At 51.7% G+C, this 21727-nt stretch overlaps 2 protein-coding genes across 2 annotated transcripts; one reads left to right on the top strand and one right to left on the bottom strand.

Annotated features, from left to right (window-relative positions):
* Positions 1–1130: 1130 nt before the first annotated feature.
* LOC117677826 (cytochrome P450 2G1-like) lies at positions 1131–11521 on the top strand. Its single transcript, XM_034438303.3, has 11 exons — positions 1131–1202; positions 1277–1484; positions 4012–4174; positions 4297–4446; positions 5040–5200; positions 5882–6058; positions 7982–8123; positions 9640–9827; positions 10693–10834; positions 11088–11292; positions 11433–11521. Exons 2-10 carry the CDS (start codon positions 1299–1301, stop codon positions 11273–11275), a joined length of 1497 nt encoding a protein of 498 aa, XP_034294194.1. The 5' UTR covers positions 1131–1202; positions 1277–1298; the 3' UTR covers positions 11276–11292; positions 11433–11521.
* Positions 11522–13358: 1837 nt separating this feature from the next.
* LOC148112324 (cytochrome P450 2A13-like) lies at positions 13359–20546 on the bottom strand. The gene is made up of 9 exons (XM_087876552.1): positions 20323–20546; positions 18184–18346; positions 17678–17827; positions 16635–16795; positions 15535–15711; positions 14984–15125; positions 14563–14750; positions 14274–14415; positions 13359–13961 (listed from the first exon to the last, which is right to left on the bottom strand). The coding sequence occupies exons 1-9, from the start codon at positions 20500–20502 to the stop codon at positions 13780–13782; spliced, it is 1485 nt and encodes a 494-aa protein (XP_087732678.1). The 5' UTR covers positions 20503–20546; the 3' UTR covers positions 13359–13779.
* Between the last annotated feature and the right edge of the window lie 1181 nt (positions 20547–21727).

A 21727-nucleotide genomic window follows, 5' to 3' on the forward strand; every position in this document is an offset into this window, starting at 1 on the left:
GTAAAAGAATACAAGGAGTGAGGAAGAGGAGGCTGCATCGGCCTTCATTGGAATCACCCCTCTTTTCCTGCTCTGGCCAATTCCTTGGTGCTCTCTGAACTGGGTTATTTTCTTGCAGACGTTTCATGACCCAAACTAGGTGACATCCTGAGTGCTCAGCCTTTCATCCCTGAGCTACAGATATTCTCCTTTATTGCTGCTCAGTTCCAGGCAGCCGGCTCTGCACTGCAAGAACCCAGAGAAGGCTGGTTGTGCTCTGCCTGAATTGGCTGCAGTCTTTTCCTTCTGTGAAATGGAACCTCCGGCCTTTTTCCAAGTGGGGCACAAGCCAACAGTTTGTGGCTCATAGGCAGTGGTGGGATTCAAGTAATTTAACAACCGGTTCTCTGCCCTAATGATTTCTTCCAACAACCAGTTTGTTAAACTGCTCAGAAAGTTAACACTTCGGGTCTCCCGAAGTGGTGCAACTGGCTGAATCCCATCAGTGATCATCGGCTGTGGAACTCTAGCAGTTGACTTAGCCAGTTGTGGCCCATCACCTAATGGGACAATGCAATTTATTTCTTTGGACTTAGGAAGCAACGTAATCATGGAAGTTTTGTTTAGTTAATCAGGGTTTAGGGTTTACCCCAGGGATGAAATGCTACCGGTAGCGGTGGCAGCGCAAGGCTCCGTCCCCCCACCCACCCGGACGTCGTTACTTCCTGGTTTTAACTAGGAGGTAACCTGGTTGTTGTTTTTTTTATTATTAAAAAGTTTTAACAAGTATTACAACAATGTTTCCCATCCCTCTTCCCCCCCCCACTTCCCTCCTCTGTTGTTACCCGGTTGTATGAATTCAGCCTTTGGGTTGTAGTTTCCTTTTAAAAAAAATAAAATCTTGTTATTCATCTTAAGGAATCTAATCTTTGCTCTTAAAAGAATTTGCCAAGATTGAATTTAAGAAATCAGGTTTGTTTTACCAAATGACCGCTGTCCCCTCGGTGAGTGAATCCTTCTTCTCCTTCTAGCAACAGGGCTAGATAAGGTCACGCCCCCAGTTGGCTCGCCAAAATCCGGGTGGGCAAAGCGTATCTCGTTAAAGGATAACCAATGTGGAAAGTAGATTCCTTCTGTCCATGAACTTCTGCCAGGCTTCCAGATGCTTTGGACAAAGCCACCCCAGGACAGGGATTTTATGGTTGAATCTGCAGCCACTGAAGGTAGCTGAAAGTCGTAGTCCTTTCCCTCTTCTTCTCTGTTTTCCTTGGCCAATGGCTGCTGTGTTTCTCTTCAGATTCAGATTCAGGCTCTCTGACATGGAGCTGGTCCCTCCTTCACTGTTGCTGCTGTTGCTGCTGCTGCTGCTGCTCTGGGTCTCCTTCAGGTTGAACGGGAGGAAGAGAGGAATGAAAGGCCTCCTGCCCCCTGGGCCCACCCCACTCCCCATCCTGGGGAATTTTCTCCAGCTGGACCGGAAGAATCTGGTCCAGTCCCTGATGAAGGTGAGTTAGGTTTCCTTCCTTGAGAGCCAGCAGCTTCTTCAGCAAGCTTGATGGGCAATGTTGGAATGGCTGGCCTTTGACCAGGCGTCACAGTCACCTCGGGCATTTTTTCAGGGGGCAGAAGTAGATGGAACACTCAGACCATCCGAGGATATGGCGCCTCCTCTTTTCGAGACAGAGAGGAGGACAAGTCTGGCCTTGTTTATGCTGCTCCAGCCCTTGGACGGTGTTCTCCTGGCCTGGACATGAGGAAGCTCAGGGATCAGGGAAGTCACACACAGTGGGAGGAGGCATTGCTATCATGATGGCAGCTGGCAGGGGTTGATACACAGATGTGGCCAGAAATATTGATATCCTTCCATTCTAATCCAAAGAATTACAGTTGGCCACAAAATGTTGAAACTGATACAAATAAATGGCACCCACCATTCTTTGTTCCACAGTCCACAGAGCAGACACTGTGATGAATGGCATAACATATTGTCATATGTCATAAAGCAGGAAAGAAATTAAAATGCCATGGACATAATTGTTGATGCCCTGATCTTTCACAGCAAATGTTTTTGGGGCAGTTAGCTTCAGGGAAGCACTTCTTTCAGCAGCTCTGAAGAACACTCTCAATACGCAACCCATCCCTGCTCCAGATGCCTTAGGCTGCGTGGGTTCCTTTTACCCCCCCCCCCCCGTGAATTTCAGCTCTTTCCATAAATGTTCTATTGCAGGGGTCTCCATGCTGGCTGGGGAACGTTGGGAGTTGAAGTCCACAAATCTTAAAGTTGCCAAGGTTGGAGTCCTTGTTCTGTGAATTCAGGTCACAGCAGGTCATTTCGGAACCATTCTTGGGTTTTCTCAGATATATGTTTGGAGGTCATTATGCTGCTGGAAGGAGCACGTGGCTCACGTGGTTAGGTGTTGGATTGGAGGTTGGCAAGCCTACGTTTGAGACCCAAGTGCTGCTCCCTGGTGGGTTGAGCGCCTGTCACTTGCTCTAGCTCTTTGATGGGGACATGAAAGGAGCCCCTGCGGGCATCCCCCAGGCAATGGTGATGTCCAGTCTGGCTTTTTGGGGTCTATCAGAAGTGGGGCCCCATCTCAAGAGACTTGGAGGGTGGGTGGAGATAAGGGGACAAGTAGTAGAGGAAGAAATCCTGGCAACTCATTCCAAAGTAAGAAAGAATACAAGAAATCCTGAGCATCAAGGAATCTGCTGATTGCCCTGATTTTTATTCTGAATTCCCAACAATTTGAGAAAAAAGAGATTGAATGGTGGGTGAAGAGTTTTGCTAAGATTTCCTGCTTGATCTCTTCACAGAAGAGATGGAAACGGCTCCCAGGGAGGAGGAGGAGGTTCCACCTACCCAGCATCCACCTGTGGAGCCTGGCACGCAAGCAGGAACTGGCTTTACTGGGCTGCCTTTTCTGCTGGGAGTGAAGGGGCAGCAGCCCAGCAAAATTCCCTGACCCAAAGGAGCCTTAGGGGCCTTTGGATTGCTGGAGACCCCTTTGACTGGGAGTGGAAGGGGGCGTATGTGCGCGCAGTGTCAAAGACAAGGAAGACCCGTCAGGTCAACCTTCCCTCCTGCTCCTCCAAGGTGAGGCCAGCCACCAGCAACTCTTTCCATGAGCCAGCATTTTCCATTGGCAGCATCACCCATCTAGCTGGTTATGGCAACCCTCCCCTCTCCTTCACCCCAGAAGCAGGTTGGTTTTTCCGCCTCTTGGAAAAGGTGTCGGGAGAAACCCTGAGGAAAGAGAGATGGGCCAGGAGGAGCCAAGCAGGCCTGTCTGGGGAGCAGCTGCAGCATTTCCGCCTCTTTCCCAGGCCCCATTTCTTCTGCCTCTCCCTCCCCTCAACCTGGCTCGGTGCCCCTCGTCTGTCAACATCTGAAGCTGGCATCGAAGCTCAACCCTGCGGGGGTGGCACTGGGTACAAGCAGAGTTGAGTATCCTGCCTGGAGGGGAGGGAGAGGCAGAGAGAATAATTCAGAACTGGGTGTCTTTGTTGGCCAGAAATGTTTCTTCCACCCAGCTGGAAACTTCCATCCACAAAGGTTCCTCTGCAGGATTTTAAGCTGGATCTCACCTTACACTAATCTTCCTCCACCGCAGGGTTCACCTGCTGCTGTTAGCACAAAGCAACTCCAGCACCTTCTAACCTAGAAGAGCATTGAACCCCAACTATTCATGCAAGAACCCAGGATTTCTGTAGAATTGATGCTTTCATTAAAAAAAAAAAAACCTGTCTGTATGCATAATCTGAAATTCAGATTAAACTATTTCCAGCTCCAAATGTTCAGCATTTGATTCTGATTTTGGGGAAAAGCTGAGTTGTTGCTCAGCAACTGTTGTGCATCTCTTCTGCTCGCTCTCTGTGTGTGTGTGTGAGAGAGAGAGGGGGGGGGAGAGAGAGAGAGCTGGTATCTTTCTGGCAGGGTCAGGCCAGAGCTTTTTCTGGGGCTACTAAAGGCTCCGAATACGGACGGGGGAGGGAGGGAGGCTCCAAAGCACTCGTGGTCTTTCTTGGCAGATGGGCGAGGAGTACGGGCCAGTGTTCACTATCTTTCTGGGACTGCGGCGGGTTGTGGTCTTGTGTGGCTACCAAGCCGTGAAGGAGGCCTTGGTGGACCAGGCAGAGGAGTTCAGTGGGCGAGGGCAGCTGCCCGCCTTCTCCAAGGACTTCAACCACCATGGTGAGGGATAGTTTTGCTACAAGATGGGCCTGAACTGGGCTTGCTGGGCTTGCATTGCATTGAGGGGAGATTTTGAGATTTCTCCTGAGAGAAACCACCTGTCTTCCTCGTTTCTTGGGCAGGGATTGTGTTTGCCAACGGACAGCGCTGGCAGCAGCTCCGTCGCTTCTCCCTCACCATTTTGAGGAACTTTGGGATGGGCAAGAGGTCCACTGAAGAACGGATCCAGAAGGAGGCCCAGTGCCTGGTGGAGGAGCTCCGGGAGACAGAAGGTAGCTCTTCCCTCCCTCCCTTGCCTCGGTTTACCTGAGCCTTACTCAAGGGGAGTTAGAAGAATAGCAGGCAAAGGAAGTCTTCCCCTTCCAATTCCTTTGGATCAGGAGGTTGCTAGAGTCCCAACAGGGGAAGGTTTGGTTTTCTACCGTGGTCAGCTGGATGCCCTGGGATCTGTGAGCAGTCCCCCTGGAAGCTGATCCTGACTGATCCCAAAGATCATCATGGCTAGTAGTAGCCCTTCTCACCTTTCTGTCTAAATGCCACAGACAGGATGTGCCCTGCAAGCCCTCCCTTCCGTGGGCCAGAATTGCCTGCTGCTCACCTGCTGTGGGGGCTCCTCGACTCTAGAGCTGACCTTCCTCCCCATATCATGTCATCGTGTTCCCTGCAATTGTTTGCCCTTTCCGGAAGTGAGGATTTTGGACTTTTGAGTCCACATTCAATGGCTGTTATTATCATGATGGTTTGTTGCCCAGTCAGCCAGATGTCCATACTGGATATTATTAATGTTGGGCAGGTGGGTAGGAAGCTCAGCCCAGAGTGAGGGGATGCTCAAGGCCCAGCAAGGTTCCCCCCCTCTTTTCTCCAGGGACACCCTTTGACCCCACCTTCCTCCTTAGCCGAGCTGTCTCCAACATCATCTGCTCCATTGTGTTTGGGAATCGGTTCAAGTACAACGATGAAAAATTCCTCAGGTTGAACAAGCTGATAACGGAGCGCTTCCGCATTGCAAGCTCAACCGAAGCCGTGGTGAGGACAAGCAGGAGTCTTCATTCAGTTTTGCTGCCTTTTCCCTAATCAAACCATGAACTAACTGAGCCACTTTCTGCTGAATGTCTGGCATTTTGTCCCCAAAATATTTGAAAGTCCATAACCAAATTTGCTATTCTTGGGGGAGAAAAAAGCTCCCCGTGGCTCTCACCCCTCGGTGAGAAGAGGACGAAAGTTCTCCTAATGTTGGTGGAGGTTCCTCCAGGTCCATCCCGCCTGGGATGGGGAAGCAAACTCAATTTGCTTCCAAGCTGGCTGGAATCGGCTGCATCTGATCTCTTATGGGAAGAACTGGAGAAAGTTCATTTCTGGGACGCTGGTGGATTTAGTCCAACTGGAACCCTGTCTTCCTCCCCCCCCCTGTGAATTTTCAACAATATTCCCAAAGTGGAGCAACATCTTCACACGGCAGAAAGATGTGCTCACAACTGCCCTTCACCAGTGTGATTAAGAAGTAGCAGCTGCTTGAACACAGCTATCTAAGCTTGCTTCGTTTTTTTAGTCTGTTTTGCCAGTTAACACATGCGTGTATTGTACCATCTGCCCAGATAGGTTAGTTTGTTTACCAAGTTAAGCCTGGTGCATCCAAACTCTTGACCACAGTCAAGAAAAGCTAATAGTATTATTGTTTCTCCTCTTGTCCTGTCAAACATGGGTTAGCTGTACAACATCTTTCCGGAGATCATGGAGAAGATCCCTGGAGCGCATCACGCAGGCCACAGGTTGTCTCAGCAGATCATCAGCTTCATAAAGGAGAGGATCCAGATGCAGCAAGCCTTGCTCAATCCTTGTGCCCCCCAAAATTATATTGATTGTTTCTTGGCAAAGATGGAGCAGGTAACGCTACTTATCAAAGGAGTTTCACTTCTCACTTTGGTGACGTGAAAGTGCTTCACCAAAGTTCAGCTGCCAGGCAAATGGGTTGGTTGGGGGACTTTGGGGTGCAGCTGTTGTCTTCCTGTTGGCTCCAGAGGGGTCCCCCGGCTTTCTTCCCTTGAACAGAAGGAGGAGAAGTTATTCCCCCCTTTCTTTATGGCCATCAAAGACAACTGAGGCTGTCGGTCTGTCAGGTCTTCATGGTTCAGGCAGAGCTCCAGCGCCAGAGTTTAGGTCAAGATTTAGGTACAGGCAAACAAACACTTCTACAGTCACCTTCCAAATCAGAACTTAGCTAAGTAATGAATTGGTTAGAGCAGGGGTCCCCAACCTCCAGGCTGCAGCCCACTACCGGGCCGTGGAAGCAGCAGGTGAGCTCACCTACATGCACAGCTGCACTTGTGTAAGCAGAAGGCAAGTGTATGCTGGAAGCTCCATTTGTGTGAGTGGTGGGTGCACGTGCCTGCCACTGGCACAAATAGAGCAGTGTGCATGTGCACACGCTCCCGCAGGACCATCACTTCTTACACACACACACATGCACACCACTGGTCCACAAAACTGGAAAGGTTATGGAAGTCTAAGTTAGAGAACCAATGAACAAAGCTTCTTTCATGTGGTCTGCTCCTATTCAGTTTAAGAGGAATTGCCCAGGATCGTAACCAGGCAGACTTCACGTTGCCCGTAATAGAGGAATGTGGACCTCCAGCTCCCAAATGTCTTCGGTCTGATTAGAAGTGGATTACATGGAAAACTGCAAGGGTGGGGAGAAGGAACAAGACCTGACATGCTCATTGGGTGCTATCTGAGCACCTGGCTTTTCCTTCTATTGATCCAGTTTGTTCTTCTGGAGCTCATCACTTGACTGCTTTCACGAGGGGGTTTGAGCCTCTATGGTTAGGGTGTGGAACCATGGCCCTTTTATGACCTGTGGACTTCAACTCCCATAATTCCTGAGCCAGCCATGTTGGTTCAGGAATTCTGGGAGTTGAAGTCCACCAGTTATAAAAGGGCCATTATTCCCCCTCCCTGCGCTATGGGAATTGAACTCCTGGACAATGACCCTTCAGATCAAGACTTCCCAGCCTTGGCAACATTAAAATGTGTGGACTTCAACTTTGAGAATTCTGGGAGTTGAAGTTCATATGTGCTGGCTGGGGAATTCTAGGAGCTGAATGGAAGTTGAGCCCAAGCAACCGGTCTCCCGTTCTTGTTGGTTCAAAGCATTTCGCAAAATCTGAAGAAGCGACTTGGATTAGCAGCGAAATGTGACTCATCTTCCAGACAACTGTACTTGGATGTCTGAGAACCTTCTTTACATCTAGGAACTGAAGTTCACACCTGCTGAATTTGAGAAAGAGGGATTTCCAGAGCTGCTGCAGACGGTGCCTTAGGAAGCATCATTCGAAGAGATACAGAGAGTATTATCGGTAGAACAGTACTGATCTGTATGAATCTCATAAAACGAAGCTTGTAAAATGAGATTATGACATAACACAGCAACATCCGTCTCTCTCCAGCCTGAGAGCTTCGGCGGGAAGGCAGGCAGAGCATACCTTGTTCTAAAGATAGGTTTCCACCCTGGAGTGCCACGGTTCTTATCCCAGGAGGTCAAACAGGGAAGCAACTGGCCATGGGGCGAATCGGCTTGGGAAGCTCCCCCTAGGAAAGGCCCCAGGGCCACATCCTGCCCAAAGGATAAAGGGCACGAAGCAGTACCTGAGAAATGGACACTGGCCATTTCTGACCAGTCTCGATTCTGTAGCTGCCGGACCTTCTGGCTGCAGGTTTATTCTGCCTGCACCAGCAAAATTTAGAAGATTTGCAGCTAGCAGGGCCTGAAAACAAATACAACTTTTTCTTATCTTCTGTGATCTTTGGCAGGAAAAGCACAACCCGAATTCTGAATTCTGCATGGAGAATTTGGTGATGGCCACTTTCAATCTGTTCTTTGCTGGCACAGAAACTATCAGCACCACCCTGAGATTCGGCTTCCTCATCCTGATGAAGCACCCGCAGGTCCAAGGTAGGGGAGGAAGGAGGCCCCCCTCCAGCACTGCCAGGGACCTCCTCAGGGGTGGGCTGGCAAGGAGAGGGATGTAGTTCAGCCTGGGGGGAGGGCTTCTTTTCTGAGTTGTCCATTTGGTATCATAGGAGCTTCTGGTCTGGAAAGGTGGACAGTCCACAACAACATTTGGGCCTCGGCTGCTGGTGCTTAACACTCCAAGGGTGCACATTCTGAGGCCGGCCTTGGCCCTCAGGGAGCTCTAGAAGTTAATCCCACATTGTGTCTTTTTAATAAGTAGGATAGAAATGAATTAACCATATGGGAACGATCATTTTAAGAGCTCTTCATTCATTTCAGTTTCTTGACCTTTGTACATGGAGGAAACCACCTTCCCATTTTGACTTGGCCCATCCGGCCTCTGTGGCCCCTGGACCATAAACGTTACTCACTGCCACCCGTGCAAGGCAACCTCCTACTTTGCTCTGCACGCCGATTTCGTTGATAATTTTTTTAAAAAAAAACAAATAAAATAAATAAAATAGAACACATCTTTTCAAACGAAGCTTTTGCTCCGGTCACAAATTGAAACAAATCATTAACAAATCTTATTTTCAATTAACACAATTCAATATTTTAAACGGATATTTCCCTCAAATCTATCTATATAACTATAACATTATCCCCCAAAACCCGTTACTTAAATCTTCATTTCTATCCAGTTAACAATTCATTTTTCTCTTTCATTTGCTTAGATGGATATTTTGACAATATAAATCATACAATTATATTGGACAAATTGAACATTCATTAATTATTTAATTATTATTAAACCTAATTTATACATTTTATCTTAACTATCACTCTCAACATGCACCTCCTTGTTTTGATCATCCCACCTCTTTTTATTATCTTTGATGTTAAATCAATCATTTCTATTTCTTGATCGTTAATTACAGTATAACCCTTTGTTTTAGCTATTAAATATAGCATATTTTTATTTTTTGGCCATTACCCAGCATGCCCTTTGTTTGGCTATTGAACACAGCATATTAGTTTTGTTTTTTTGGCTCTTACACGGCATCTTTAGGTTTGTTTGGCTGTTGAACACAGCATCTCTATTTTTGTTTTTTGGCCGTTACCCAGCATATTAAGTTTCATTTTGGCTGATACCCAGCATGACCGTTTGTTTGGCTGTTGACTCACAGAGGGTTCCCTCTGACCTCCGAAGAACTTGCCTGTTCCTCTCAGTCTTCTGAGGCACCCCTCTTCTTCCCCCGTCCCTGCAGGACAGGTTCGGTCCGCAGACCCATCGGCAGCGGTTTAGCAGCCAGGGTTTTCGCAGGACTCATAAGAGCCCGCTATTTCCCCAACTGTCTTTCCGCGACATCAACCAGAAGCCCTCGCTCTTCATGCCCATTTCATGGCAAGCAGGCAGATCTGTCACTGCTTTGCCTTCAGGGGTCTTTGCAAGAATGCACTGCAGGCCTGGCCCCCCAAATCTGACCCCTGAGCCTCCTTGGTCATCTTTCCCCAGAAAAGCTCCACGAGGAGATCGACCGAGTGATCGGGACTGGCCGCTCGCCCTCAGCGAAGGACAGGAGGCAGATGCCCTACACGGAGGCAGTGCTGCATGAGATCCAGAGGTTCAGTGACATTCTGCCCATGGGTCTCCCCCATGCCGTCACTCGAGACACTCGCTTCAGGGGATATGCCATCCCAAAGGTGAGGCTCTGGGGCAGGACAAGACTCAGAGCTCAGCACCGGCCAGAGCGTTTGTCCGGCATGCTCCCTTCCATTACAGCCTTCAGGGACTGCACTTCACTGTGGGGCGGGGGTGTCATTTGCACCAGAGCTGCACCTGCCCCATTGGCCTGGCCATGCCAGTTCTGCATGCTGAAGCACCAGCTGCAGAGATGGGTTGCAGCAGGTTCTGACCAGTTCTGGAGAACTGGTAGCGGAAATTTTGAGTAGTTTGGAAAACCGGTAGTAAAAATTCTGACTGGCCCCGCCCCCATCTATTCTCTGCCTCCCAAGTCCCAGCTGATCAGGAGGAAATGGGGATTTTGCAGTATCCTTCGCCTGGAGTGGGGTGGGAATGGAGATTTTACAGTATCCTTCCCCTGCCACGCCCACCAAGCCATGCCCACCAAGCCAAGCCACACACTCACCAAGCCATGCCACACCCACCAAGCCACACCCACAGAACCAGTAGTAAAAAAATTTGAAACCCACCACTGGCCAGCTTGCCTTTGCTAAACTAATTCCTTGGTTTCCATTGAATCTAGTCCAATGGGATGGGCAGCAGACTCAAATTGCCGGGCTCCCTGGCAGAGAAAGGCTTTTGGGGAAGGTCCTGTGGGTGGAGAATGTGCCCAAGCAGAGATTCTGCAGGGGAAGGATGGTGGACATCTCTTTTGGCTACCGCAAAGCAAAGTTTCTAAGGCCCTCTGCCCTGGACAGCACCATTGAAATGCCACTCAATCCTAGCTTCCCATCTCTGGCAATGCGGGCACCTCATTCTGGGCTTTCCTTCTTGCCACTGTCTCCAATTTTCCTTCTGCTCCTCCTGCTTGGATGTTCCTGCCAGGGGACCTACGTCTACCCTTTACTCAGCACGGTGCACTACGACACTGAGCATCACACGGGCCCTGAGCTGTTTGACCCCGGGAGATTCCTGGACAGTCGTGGCCGTTTCAAGAGGGCAGATGCCTTCATGCCTTTCTCAGCAGGTGTGTCCTGGGGTTGGGGGTTGGGGGGGGCTCCCGTTCCCTTTTCTCTCCTCCCATCTCTTCCCCTCTTCTTTACTCCTCTCCTCTCCCTCCCCCTTTCATCCCCTCTTTGTGCCACTCGCTCCTGCCCTCTCCCTCTCAGCTGGGTCTCCCTTCTCAGAAGGTGGCTCAGCCTCAGGCCACGAAGAGCACACGGGCCCTAGGCTGCCTCTGGCATCCACCAGGCCAAACCACTTTTGCCCCCTCTTTGCAGGGAAGCGGCTGTGCCTGGGCGAGGGCCTGGCCCGAATGGAGTTGTTCCTCTTCCTCACCACCATCCTGCAAGCCTTCACTCTCACGTCACCAGTGTCCCTGGGTGAGATCAGCATTGTGCCCGATGCCAGTGGCGTCAGCCGTGTGCCCCTGAGATACCAGCTCTTGGTGGCACCACGCCAAGCTTGATAGTCTGCTTTACCCAGGTAGTTTCCCCTCTGTCACACTCTTCAAATGCCCAGAGGGTGGGAGGCTGCAAGTTCCTTCAGCAGGGCAATATATTTCGGAGCGAGTTCCTGTGACAGGCACCCAGTGCTATTAATAGAAAAGCATCTCCACTCTTCAGGTCGGACTGTGAGCTCCCTCCTCCTCGGGGCTCTCTCCTTGCAGACCCCAACTGGGTAACACCTTCAGTGCCACTCCGGCATAGCCGGGCCGTGAAGCCTCTGCAAGGAAACCCCCAGCTCAAGGAGCACCGAGGAGCACCTGACAGACACCTTCCGGCTCCCTTGAGGGCACATGGCGCAGCAGCTGCTTCCCCCTGCAATCGCCCCTCAAATCAGGAAACAGCTACGTGGGGAACAAGGCCCTGAAGTTCAGGGGCTGGGATGGCAGCGTTGGACGAGAACAGCACTGTTTCCAGAGAGCCAAATCCAGTCACTCCTTGTGCTTAGGTGAGCGCTTTTCCCACAGCCACCAAACAAACAAACAAACAAACAAAATGCTTGGAATAAAATGTGCTCGCTTCAGTAACGCCAATTTCTGTTTTCACTTTGCCCCCATTGGAAGGGAGCCCAGCACACAATAGCTGGCCTGCAAGGGAGCAGCCCTCTTCTCTCGGGTGGGGGCAGGAGGGGCAGGCAAGATAGGGGGGAAATCTTTGGTCTTCCCAGCCCCCACCTGAGACCTTGGAAAGGATGTTGGCAGGTTCGCTTTCACCAAGGACCTTCCTGGCCTTTAGCAGCTCTGCCCTCTTTGGGTGCCCTGGGGGATAAAACCCATCCAGGCAGCACAAGGGGCAGCTGCTGAGCCATTCGACCACTGCCCCCTTCAGGGAAAGGGCCTGTACCAGGGGTGAAATCCAGCAGGTTCTGACAGGTTCCGGTAGCGGAAATTTTGAGTAGGTCGGAGAACTGGCAAATACCACCTCTGGCTGGCCCCAGAGTGGGGTGAGAATGGAGATTTTGCAATATCCTTCCCCTGCCATGCCCACCAAGCCACACCACGCCCACCAAGCCACGCCCACAGAACCGGTAGTAAAAAAAAATTGGATGTCACCACTGGCCTTTCAAGGAAAGAGCCTGTACTTTTGCTCTTTGGGGGCAGAGCATGAAGTAATAGCTGCAGAGGGGGAAGCAGAGCTTAGAGGGAAAAGGCTGGATGGGGATGGAACAGGACCGATGTTGGGTGAGTGGCCAGGAGGTGCCTTTCGTGCCAGCAGACATTTTTGGGGAGGGAGGCAGAGGGAGATCCACATCTGGGTCTAGGGAGGGTGGGCCAATGGGCAGAACACGGGCACTTCTGCAAATACCCACTGACTCCCGCCAAGTGGGACCCCCTTCTTTCCAGGGGAAAGGCAGCTACCGTCCTCCCCAGGGCAGGCACAGCGCTCTTAGGGGCTCTCCAGCTGCTGGGGGGTCCCTGGGAGTGGGGCCCCTTCTGCTCCCCGTTGGCCTGAGCTCCTTTCCATGCAGCAGCATCCAATTCGGAGAAAAGCGGTGACAGTCAACGCAAGAAGACACATCACTTGCTCAGGAAGGCTTGTTCCCGGGTCCCTTGCCTCAATTTCCCTCTTCGTGAATGTGCCATCCAACCCCAAACTGCACCCACTTTTCAGGTTCAGCAGGAAGCTCAGTACACGAGACCACAGGGAAAGCGGGGGTGGGGGGGCTGTTTAATGGTGGGAAGGAAGCTGTGCAGTTGCGTTGAATTACCTCCTGCAGAGAAACAGGTCAAAAGACCTTCTGGAGGTCAAATTCTTGGGAGCTTCTAGTGCCGATTAAAGCAAACCGGAAGCCAAGAGGAACTCTGATTATGGCGTCTGAGCTTCAAGGATTGCAAAAGAATTCCGGAATCCCAGCTGCTCTTTTCCCAGGAAGCCTGGAATGGATTCTTCAAGCTGAACCTTTCCCACATCTGGGCAGAAGAATCTCAAATTCTGCTCAGGATGGACGAGGGAAGGACGGGCCAGCTCTTGGCATCGGCTGCCACCAGCCTCAAGCTCCAGCTCTGCCTGCTGGCACAGAACCCTTGAACTTGGCCTCTGCTTCCATTTTAGGTTGGCAAAGAAGGTTTATTCATGTACAAAACAGGTCACCATACAGAGGAGATTTTACAAGCCAGAAACCCGCCTGAGTTGGCAACTTCAAAGGAGAGAGGCGGGACTGAACTAGACTGTCTGAGAAGGGGGAGACCTGAACACCAGCTGAATTCCATGCCCCCCACCCGAAGCCAGCCTGGCCAGAGCTGCTGGAGGAAAGGGCACAGAGGTTGGGGTAGAGGAGCAGGAGCTGGAATGCAGTGCAGGGGACAGGGTGCCCGAAGGTGCCAGGCTCTCTGGAGATGGAGTGGCATCTGCGGTGCCCGCAGCAAGAGAGCCATGTCCTTAGAGGGCATCTCCTGTAGCCAGAGGAAAGTGGTGGTGGTGGGAGATGTAGAAAGGAACGTTGCCAAGGCTCCAGAGGGCCCCTCCCTCAGCGGGGGATGACAGAGAACTCATAGATCTGTGGGATAGTTGCCAACCCCACCAACATTGGGGAGAGGTCGATGTCTTCAGGGGGCACAGCTGACTTGAAGCGGAAATGCTGCAGGATGCTGGTGAGGAAGAGGAAGAGCTCAGCACGGGCCAGATGTTCCCCGAAGCAGTAGCGCTTTCCTGCAAAAGACCAGAGCAGAGAGGCTGGTAGGCAGGAGGACCCCCTGGCTGCCTCCCCAATGGGGCCTGAGAGCGCACATAACTTGCAGTTGCAACAGAGGAGTTGGGGGTCCCTTCTGCGGCTTCTGCATCTCTTTTGAATTTGTGCTTTGTGGAGGAAACTCACAACTGTGGCCAAGATGTGTTTCTGGACCAGCCCTCTGCTTATCGGTCCTCTGCTTATCAGGGAGGAAACAGGGTTGACTCTAAGGGGCTTCTATGAGAGGGTTCTCAGAGGCGACTTTCTGGCTTGAGAAATGGGGGGGGGCTCACCAATGGAGAAGGGTATGAAAGCCTCATTCTTCTGGAACTGCCCCTTCTGATCCAGGAAGTGTTGGGGGTCAAACTCCTCAGGTCTTGCAAAATGTTTGGGGTCTCTCATCGCTGTTCCCAACATGGGGAAAATCTCGGTCCCCTGAGGGCAGGAAATAAAGGAAGCATCAATTACTCTGGCTGGGGATGATGGGAGACATGATCCAATTGAGGTGGAAGACAGGCACCCTGGAGGACTACCTTGGAGCGGTAGCTGAAGGATGGGAGCAGAGATATCCCCCCTTAATACCTTGGGAATTGTGTAGCCCCGTAACTGCACATCTCGGGTGACCCGGCGTGGCAGTCCCAGGGGGACAATGTCCCCAAATCTCTGTATCTCATGAATCACGGCTTCCGTGTAGGGCATCTGCAGCCTGTCCTCCATGCTGGGAGTCCGATTGACACCAACGACGCGGTCAATCTCCTCGTGGATCTTCTCTGGGGAGAGATCAGAAAGAGGGAGAGGAAGAGCCAGAGGAGGTCCACTTCTGCCCTTCCAGTTCTGACCTGGGGACCCCAGCAGCTTCCTGAGGAGGCAGGAAGGCCACCTAGCATGCAGGAGACCAGGTGACGGGTCTGAATTTCACAAGTAGCTTTCAACTGCTCCTGTTCCAACCACCGCCCTGCTCTCTGGATGATGGGTTTTATTTCTCTGTTGCCATGGAAATCACCTTCCACCTCCGGGTACTTCAGCAGGATCAGGAATCCATAACGCAAAGTGGTGCTGACCGTTTCTGTACCACCAAGAAAGAGGTTAAGCGTGGTTGCGACCAGTTCCTCCATGGAGAAGAAAGAGTCAGGGGTTTTTTCTTTCTTAGTGAGAAAAAAGGGAATTTCAAAATCAAAAGATGTGGAGCTCCAAGTATTTCACAGCTCTCCTTATTTGCTGATGTCAGAGCTTCTCTAGAAGTCTGGACACCCCAAACTTTGATGAGGCTGACTTTGCTGTCCCACACTGGTTTTTTGTTGATTTGAACTATGGGCCACACCTTACACACTTGTCTGCTTGTTTGGGCTTTCTGTAGGGCAGGAATCTGGGGCAGTCCCTTTCAAAAGACCTTTGGATGGGGAATCTCTCAAAGGTTTGTATCTGGTACCATTCAAGTTGCCAATAAAGGAGGAAACAACCAATCTCAGAGAGCACCAAGGACCCCTCATCTGAGTTGGGCTGAGTGTATTTCTCTGTGTGTTTATCATCCCATCAAGCCCCACCCCCTTCTACCTGCTGCATTTTCATCAGGAAGTGGTCAATGAAATCTCGTGGGGAATTGGGGTCCAGGATCTCTTGGTGGGCTTTTGCCTTCTTGGCCACAAATTCTTTCAGCTCTGAAGATCTCTTGAAAACCATTTGCTGTGTTCCAGGGAGGCGTTGCACAATTTCAAAGAAGATGTCCAAGAGCTGCGGGTTGAGTGGCAGTTTGGAGAAGGGAAGAAAAGAAGGTTTTACTGGTAGAAGACGACCCTGGCAAGTGTAGCTAAGAGGGGATGGGAGTGGGCAAGGCTTGGGAGGGGGAGGTGAAGGATCCCAGGCAGTAGTGGGTTTCAAATCCCGTCGTTACTGTTTGCTTGTGGGTGCTTGCATGGGGCACATGTGCACCCGTGCTGCTTCTGCACATGCGCAGAGACGCCTGGGCGGGTTAGGCGGAGCGTCCCACTGTCGCTGCTACCGGTTCGCCCGATATGGGGCGAACTGGTAGCAACCCACCACTGATCCCAGGAGACCTGTGGACCCCTGACCCTTCCTTCTTCCCCCAGGCGAGTTGCTTCTTCAGGTCTGCAGAAGAAGGTCCTCCTTCACCTGTGTGGGAGGAGAGAGCCAGCTGCTGCCCCAACCTTCTTCACTGGGAGGGGAGTAGATGCCCCTTAAGGTATATTTCAAGCAGACAAAGTCTGGGGCAACCCTGGCATTCTATCTCATCCCACATTGGGAAAAGGGTTCTGAAAGTGGGCATTTCCTGAATCTGTTGAGGGCACCCAAGATAAGCTGATAAACAGGAGTCCTTCATCGCTTCAGAAGGGAAGAAAAGAAGGTTTTACTGGTAGAAGACGACCCTGGCAGGTGTAGCTAAGAGGGGATGGGAGTGGGCAAGGCCTGGGAGGGGGAGGTGAAGGATCCCAGGCAGTAGTGGGTTTCAAATCCCGTCGCTACTGGTTTGCTTGTGGGTGCTTGCATGGGGCACATGTGCATGCGTGCTGCTTCTGCACATGCGCAGAGATGCCTGGGTGGGTCAAGGACTTCAGCCCCAGGGCCTCGATGTTCAGAGCCCTGAATGAACGCCGATGCTTTCCCCAAGCAGAAGCAGCAGAATTGGGGCGGGGTACCTGTCCCTGGGCTGAGGAGCTGAAGCGAAAGATTTCATTCATTGTGGTCAGCAAAGAGAGAAACTCTTGGTCTTCGTAGTCAAAGCGGCTGCCAAAGATGATGGAGCTGATGACGTTGGACACGGAGCGGCTCAGGAAGTAGGTGGGGTCAAAGGGGGCCCCTGGGGGGAGAGAAGCCCTTCTTGATGCTCGTGCAGGCACTGAGGGGTCTGAGGATGGGATTTGCAGACAGAGGACTGTGGTGTCTCCGCCTTGCCAGGCTCAGCCCCTCCTCAAATGCTTCTGGCTTCACCTCTGCCTCCTAGGGAGTAGGGAGGCGTGGGGGGGCACCCTTTGGCAGCTAGAATCCTTGCCAGGAGCTCAAACAGAGCAGTTGATGCTGTGGGCATCCCTGGGCCAGAGAGCGGAAGCCCAGACTCTAGGAAATGGGATGACTTTGGGGGCCCCACCACTGAAACCAGCAGGAAAGTCTGAGCCCCAGCCCTTCCTTTGCAGGCCAAGAGAACAAAAGTGACATGGACTCTGAACCCAGTGGTGGATTAACCAATAAGCAGATTAAGCATGTGGGGCTTGGGGCCCCAGGCCCAAAGGGGGCACCACAAAGCTGAGAAAGAAAAAAACCCCAGTGAAGAGTGGCTTCGTTTGTACAGTATGTACAGAGGAGGGGGGCACCAAGATTTGTCAGTGCTTAGGGCACCTTAATCCACCACTGCCTGAACCGAACCAGGCTGCAGCCGGCTGTGCCAAGGGCTGTGCAGGCTGGTGAAGCCAGAACCAAGGCAAATGGAAATTCTGCCCCCCATAAAGAAAGAAACAAAACACTCCAGGCTAAACCTGAGAGTGTGCTGGGAGGGCGGGGGGGGTCTGCAAAAAGTGGAACCTTCCCTTGGTGGTCTTGGTGCCTTTGACAAAACTTATTGCTTAAGGCAACTTCCCATTTTGGATCGTTGGGCTTCGTTAGCCAAGCATGTGCCATTTTCTCCAGCCCCCCCCCATGAATTGCCCCCTTGCCCCACTTCTGGGGGCTCTAGAAATCCACCTACCTTTTGTGCCCCTCAGGGCTTCCAGCAGGAAATGGGCTTCCTCCAGGATCCGCTCTTCGATGGATCTCTTTCCCAGCCCAAAATTGCGCAGGGTCGCGATGGAGAACCGTCGCAGATGGATGGGTTTTTCCCCGTTGCTGAAGGCAACTCCTGCAGATGGAAAGAAAGACAAGGGTGGGGGGAAAGGGGTGTTGGGACACAGAAAGACCCCCCAACAAGCGCAGGACTGCCCAGAGCAAGAAGAGACCCTTCTGAGCCCTTTCTTAGAGGAGAAGCAGCGCAGAGCTCCCTCCCTGGAGGACAGAGAAGGGGGTCTCTCTGGGGGTCTTGAGAGGTGGGTCATGCTGAGTCAACCCTGAAATGAGGGAGATGGAGGGACTGAGCGCATTGCCTGGCCCAGCATTCCTGCTTGGTGCAAGGGACATCAAATATGGCTTCCCCCACAGATGGCTGCCTAGCAAAACTCGTCATCAAGTTGCTGTGGGGACGCAGAACTTGGAACACACCACGGCCCTGGAAGATCCAGTCAAAACTGGCCAGTTGGCCCCGGTCCCGGAACTCATTCGCCTGGTCCACCAGGGCCTCCTTAATGGCCTCGTAGCCACATAGCACCACGATGCGCCGGGGCCCCAGCTGGAGCGTGTAGACCGGCCCGTACTTTTCGCTCAGCTGCCAGAGAAACCGGGAAAGAGAAGGGGAGAGAATTGGCCAATGGAACTGAATTGGTCCTCACGAGCATCTTCCCCAGCTGACCAGATGTGACCCTGGGCAGAAGCTGCTGGACAGGGAGGGACTCACTGGGGAAATCTATGGGGTGGGTCTCCTGATGTGGATTAACTTTATTCAACAGCAGGGGTTCAGCCCCTGAGACCCTCAGATGCTGGGGAGGGGGGCTGTTATGCCCCTCTCTAGGTTGATGTTATCATTCCTGGCTAACTCCTAAGGTGCCCTCTGGTTCAGCAGCACTTTCAACCCTCCCAGGGACTCCCCAATTCTGCCCCCAACTTCCTATATGCCTGGTTGCTGAAACGGAATCCAACAGGAAAGAAAGATTGACTTGTATTAAAATTGAGATTTAGCATATACATGGGTCTGTTCTATCCAGGCTGCAATCTCTGTTTCACACAATAAGTGTTGGAAACATCAGGAGGCATCTGGGGGGCCGTTTTCCGAATAAGACATTTACAAAAAGGCAGAAGCTTTCATGAGACCAGTGGGAGAAAATCTCTGCTGGTCTAAATCCACAGGAGACGGAGAGTGCCGCTTTCCCATTGGCCCACTTGCTGAAAAAGCACCTTTGATGGGAGGCAGCTGGGGAACGCTTACTATGCCTTTTCTCCAGATTTGAGGGTGGGGGGGAGTCACTGAGCTTCCCCCTGGTCTTTGGCTCCTCTAGTCTAACACGGCTCTCCTTCATGATTACTAGAGATTCTGCAGTCAGGTTTCTGCCCTCTTCTCAGCATTAGTTTTTGGAAGGACCAGCGCCCACCAGCTGCACCCAACGGGCTCTATGAAGAGACATGGAGGGTGTTTAATGGGAGAGGGCACAATCCTCTGCCCTCTTCCCCCCAGGACCCTGTCCAGTGCACAAAAGGTCACAGCACACCTCTGGCTGTCCAAAAGAAGCAGGAGCCCTTGCAGGGAAGAGAACAGGAGGAGCTGGGTTGCTCTCCCTGGGGAATATCTGCCTGCCGGGTGAGTAAGAGTGAACCAGGACTTGATGGCACCTGATTAACCACCCAAGCAGTCCTCTTCCTCCATCCTAGGTCCTCTGAAGAGGGGACAGGGACTGTCCCACTCAAGCTTTGGGGTCCTGGGCTGGCTGGCCTTCAATGCCAGGGAGTCCAAAGCCAGCAAGGGCCACTGGAGCTGGTCAGGGGAAAGGCAGGAAGGAGCAGGCGAAAGGGCAGGGGGTTGGGGGAGGCCCGTACTTTTTGCTCAGCTGCCAGAGAAACCGGGAAAGAGAAGGGGAGAGAATTGGCCAATGGAACTGAATTGGTCCTCATGAGCATCTTCCCCAGCTGGCCAGATGTGAGCCTGGGCAGAAGCTGCTGGACAGGGACGGACTCACTGGGGAAATCCATGGGGTGGGTCTCCTGATGTGGATTAACTTTATTGAACAGCAGGAGTTCAGCCCCTGAGACCCTCAGATGCTGGGGAGGGGGGCTATTTGACTCAGTCTATGTTGGGGTAATCATTCCTGGCTAAAAGTCTCCTCTGCTTCAGGAGCTCTTTTTACACCTAAATGATCCCCCAAATTCTGCCCCCCAGCTTCTCCCAATTTCCTACTTGTCTGGTTCCTGAAAAGGAATCCAACAAGAAAGGAAATATTTATAGAGAAGGATTGTGGCAATTATGAAATACTTATCTTTATTAAAATTAAGATTTAAAATATACAGGTTCTTCTCTTCCTGGACTGCCTGCTGGCAATGAAGGATCAACAAGATGATGGCACCTGATGAGCCACCCAAGCAGCCCGATTCCTCTGCCAGCATCCAAGGCCCACTGAACAGGGGGACAAGGAGAGGCCCCATCAAGCTTTGGGTTCCTGGACTCCTCCAGATGGCTGGCTAATGCAATGGCCACGGGAGCTGGTCAGAGGGAAGGCAGGAAGGAGCAGGCGGAAGGGCAGAGGGAGGCCTTACCTTGATGAGTGAATTGGGCAGATTGTTTCGGTCTATCCAGAGCAGGTTCCCAATCAGAGGGAGGGGCGTCGGTCCAGGGGGCATCTTGCCCCTTCGGTGCATTTGCTGCCAAGAGGAGAGGACCAGGAGGCCAGCCAGGGCGATGGCCAGGAGGAGGGTCCCTGCTCCCAGGAGATCCATGGGGACGGGCAGCTCCAGCACTTCCCAGGGGCTGCCGTGGGGAGAGTGTCAGCCTGGCTTTCCAGGCAACTAATATAGGACCCAGAAAGAAATGCAACGCCCACCTCATCATCCAGGTTGTGCAACAGCCCAGGTCTCTTCCAAGCCTGGCAGGAGAGTGACGCCTGCCTAGGGCACATTTCTGCCAATTCATATACGGTATATTTAACTTGTAGTTGGAGGCTGCTCAGGAGCCAATAAAGGGGGGGGGGGTGGCATTACTTCAAGATCTGCCTTAAACAATAGTTGTGTTCTTTAATATCCTCACTTTTCCTTCTAAGCCAAGGGCTGCACCAACTTCAGCAATCACCTGCGTCAAAGACCCAGTATAGTGACCTCCACAAAGTTGTTGCACAGATGATGCAATTTACCATTGCATCATCTGTGCAATGGTAAATGGTGGGGGGAAGAAAGGCAACCTTTGAAGTGGAGTTTTGTTCACCCACCCTGGGCCGAAACCAAAGACCTGAATGTAGGTTTCAGCCAAAGGGTTGAATGGAGTGAGTGGCTGCAGAAGGATCATGAATATTCCGGGCAAGGAGCGTTCATTGATTGGGTGACTGGATTTTGGGTCAACTCCAAGGTGCTTTTAAAGAGGCTTCCCTCCAGAGGTTTTGGGAGCTCCATCAATGGAGGTTTTCAACCCTATGGAACAAACTGCCCCCAGATATACGAAGGATCCCCGACCTCCGCGCCTTCCGTCGTGCTCTGAAGACCCTATTATTTCATCAAGCCGGTCTGACAGAACAATGATTTTATTGGGTTTTTAACGGGGTTTTAGAATGGTTTTTAGTTTTGGGGTTTTTAATTACAGCCAAATGATTGAATTATTTTAAATGGTTTTTAATTCTGTGTTGTTACTATTTTATTATGGCTGTACACTGCCCTGAGTTCTTCGGGAGAAGGGCGGTATAAAAATGCAATAAAATAAAATAAAATAAATAAATAAATTTCAAGAAGAGATTGGACAGCCATTTGTCTGAAATAGTACAGGGTCTCCTGCCTGAGCTGGGTTTGGACCAGCTGACCCCCAAAGTCCCTTTCGACTCAGTTATCCTGTTATCCTCTTATTCTGGCAGCCCAGCGGTCTGGGGGGAATGACCAATCGGCCTCTGCCGGGCAGGGAGGGACCAGGCACTGCGGCCAATGGCAATTCGGGCTGCCACTCATTCAGGGCAAGGAGAGG

The sequence above is a fragment of the Pantherophis guttatus genome, chromosome 10 (assembly GCF_059756535.1).
Source record: "Pantherophis guttatus breed Tessera chromosome 10, ASM5975653v1, whole genome shotgun sequence".
NCBI lineage: Eukaryota > Metazoa > Chordata > Lepidosauria > Squamata > Colubridae > Pantherophis > Pantherophis guttatus.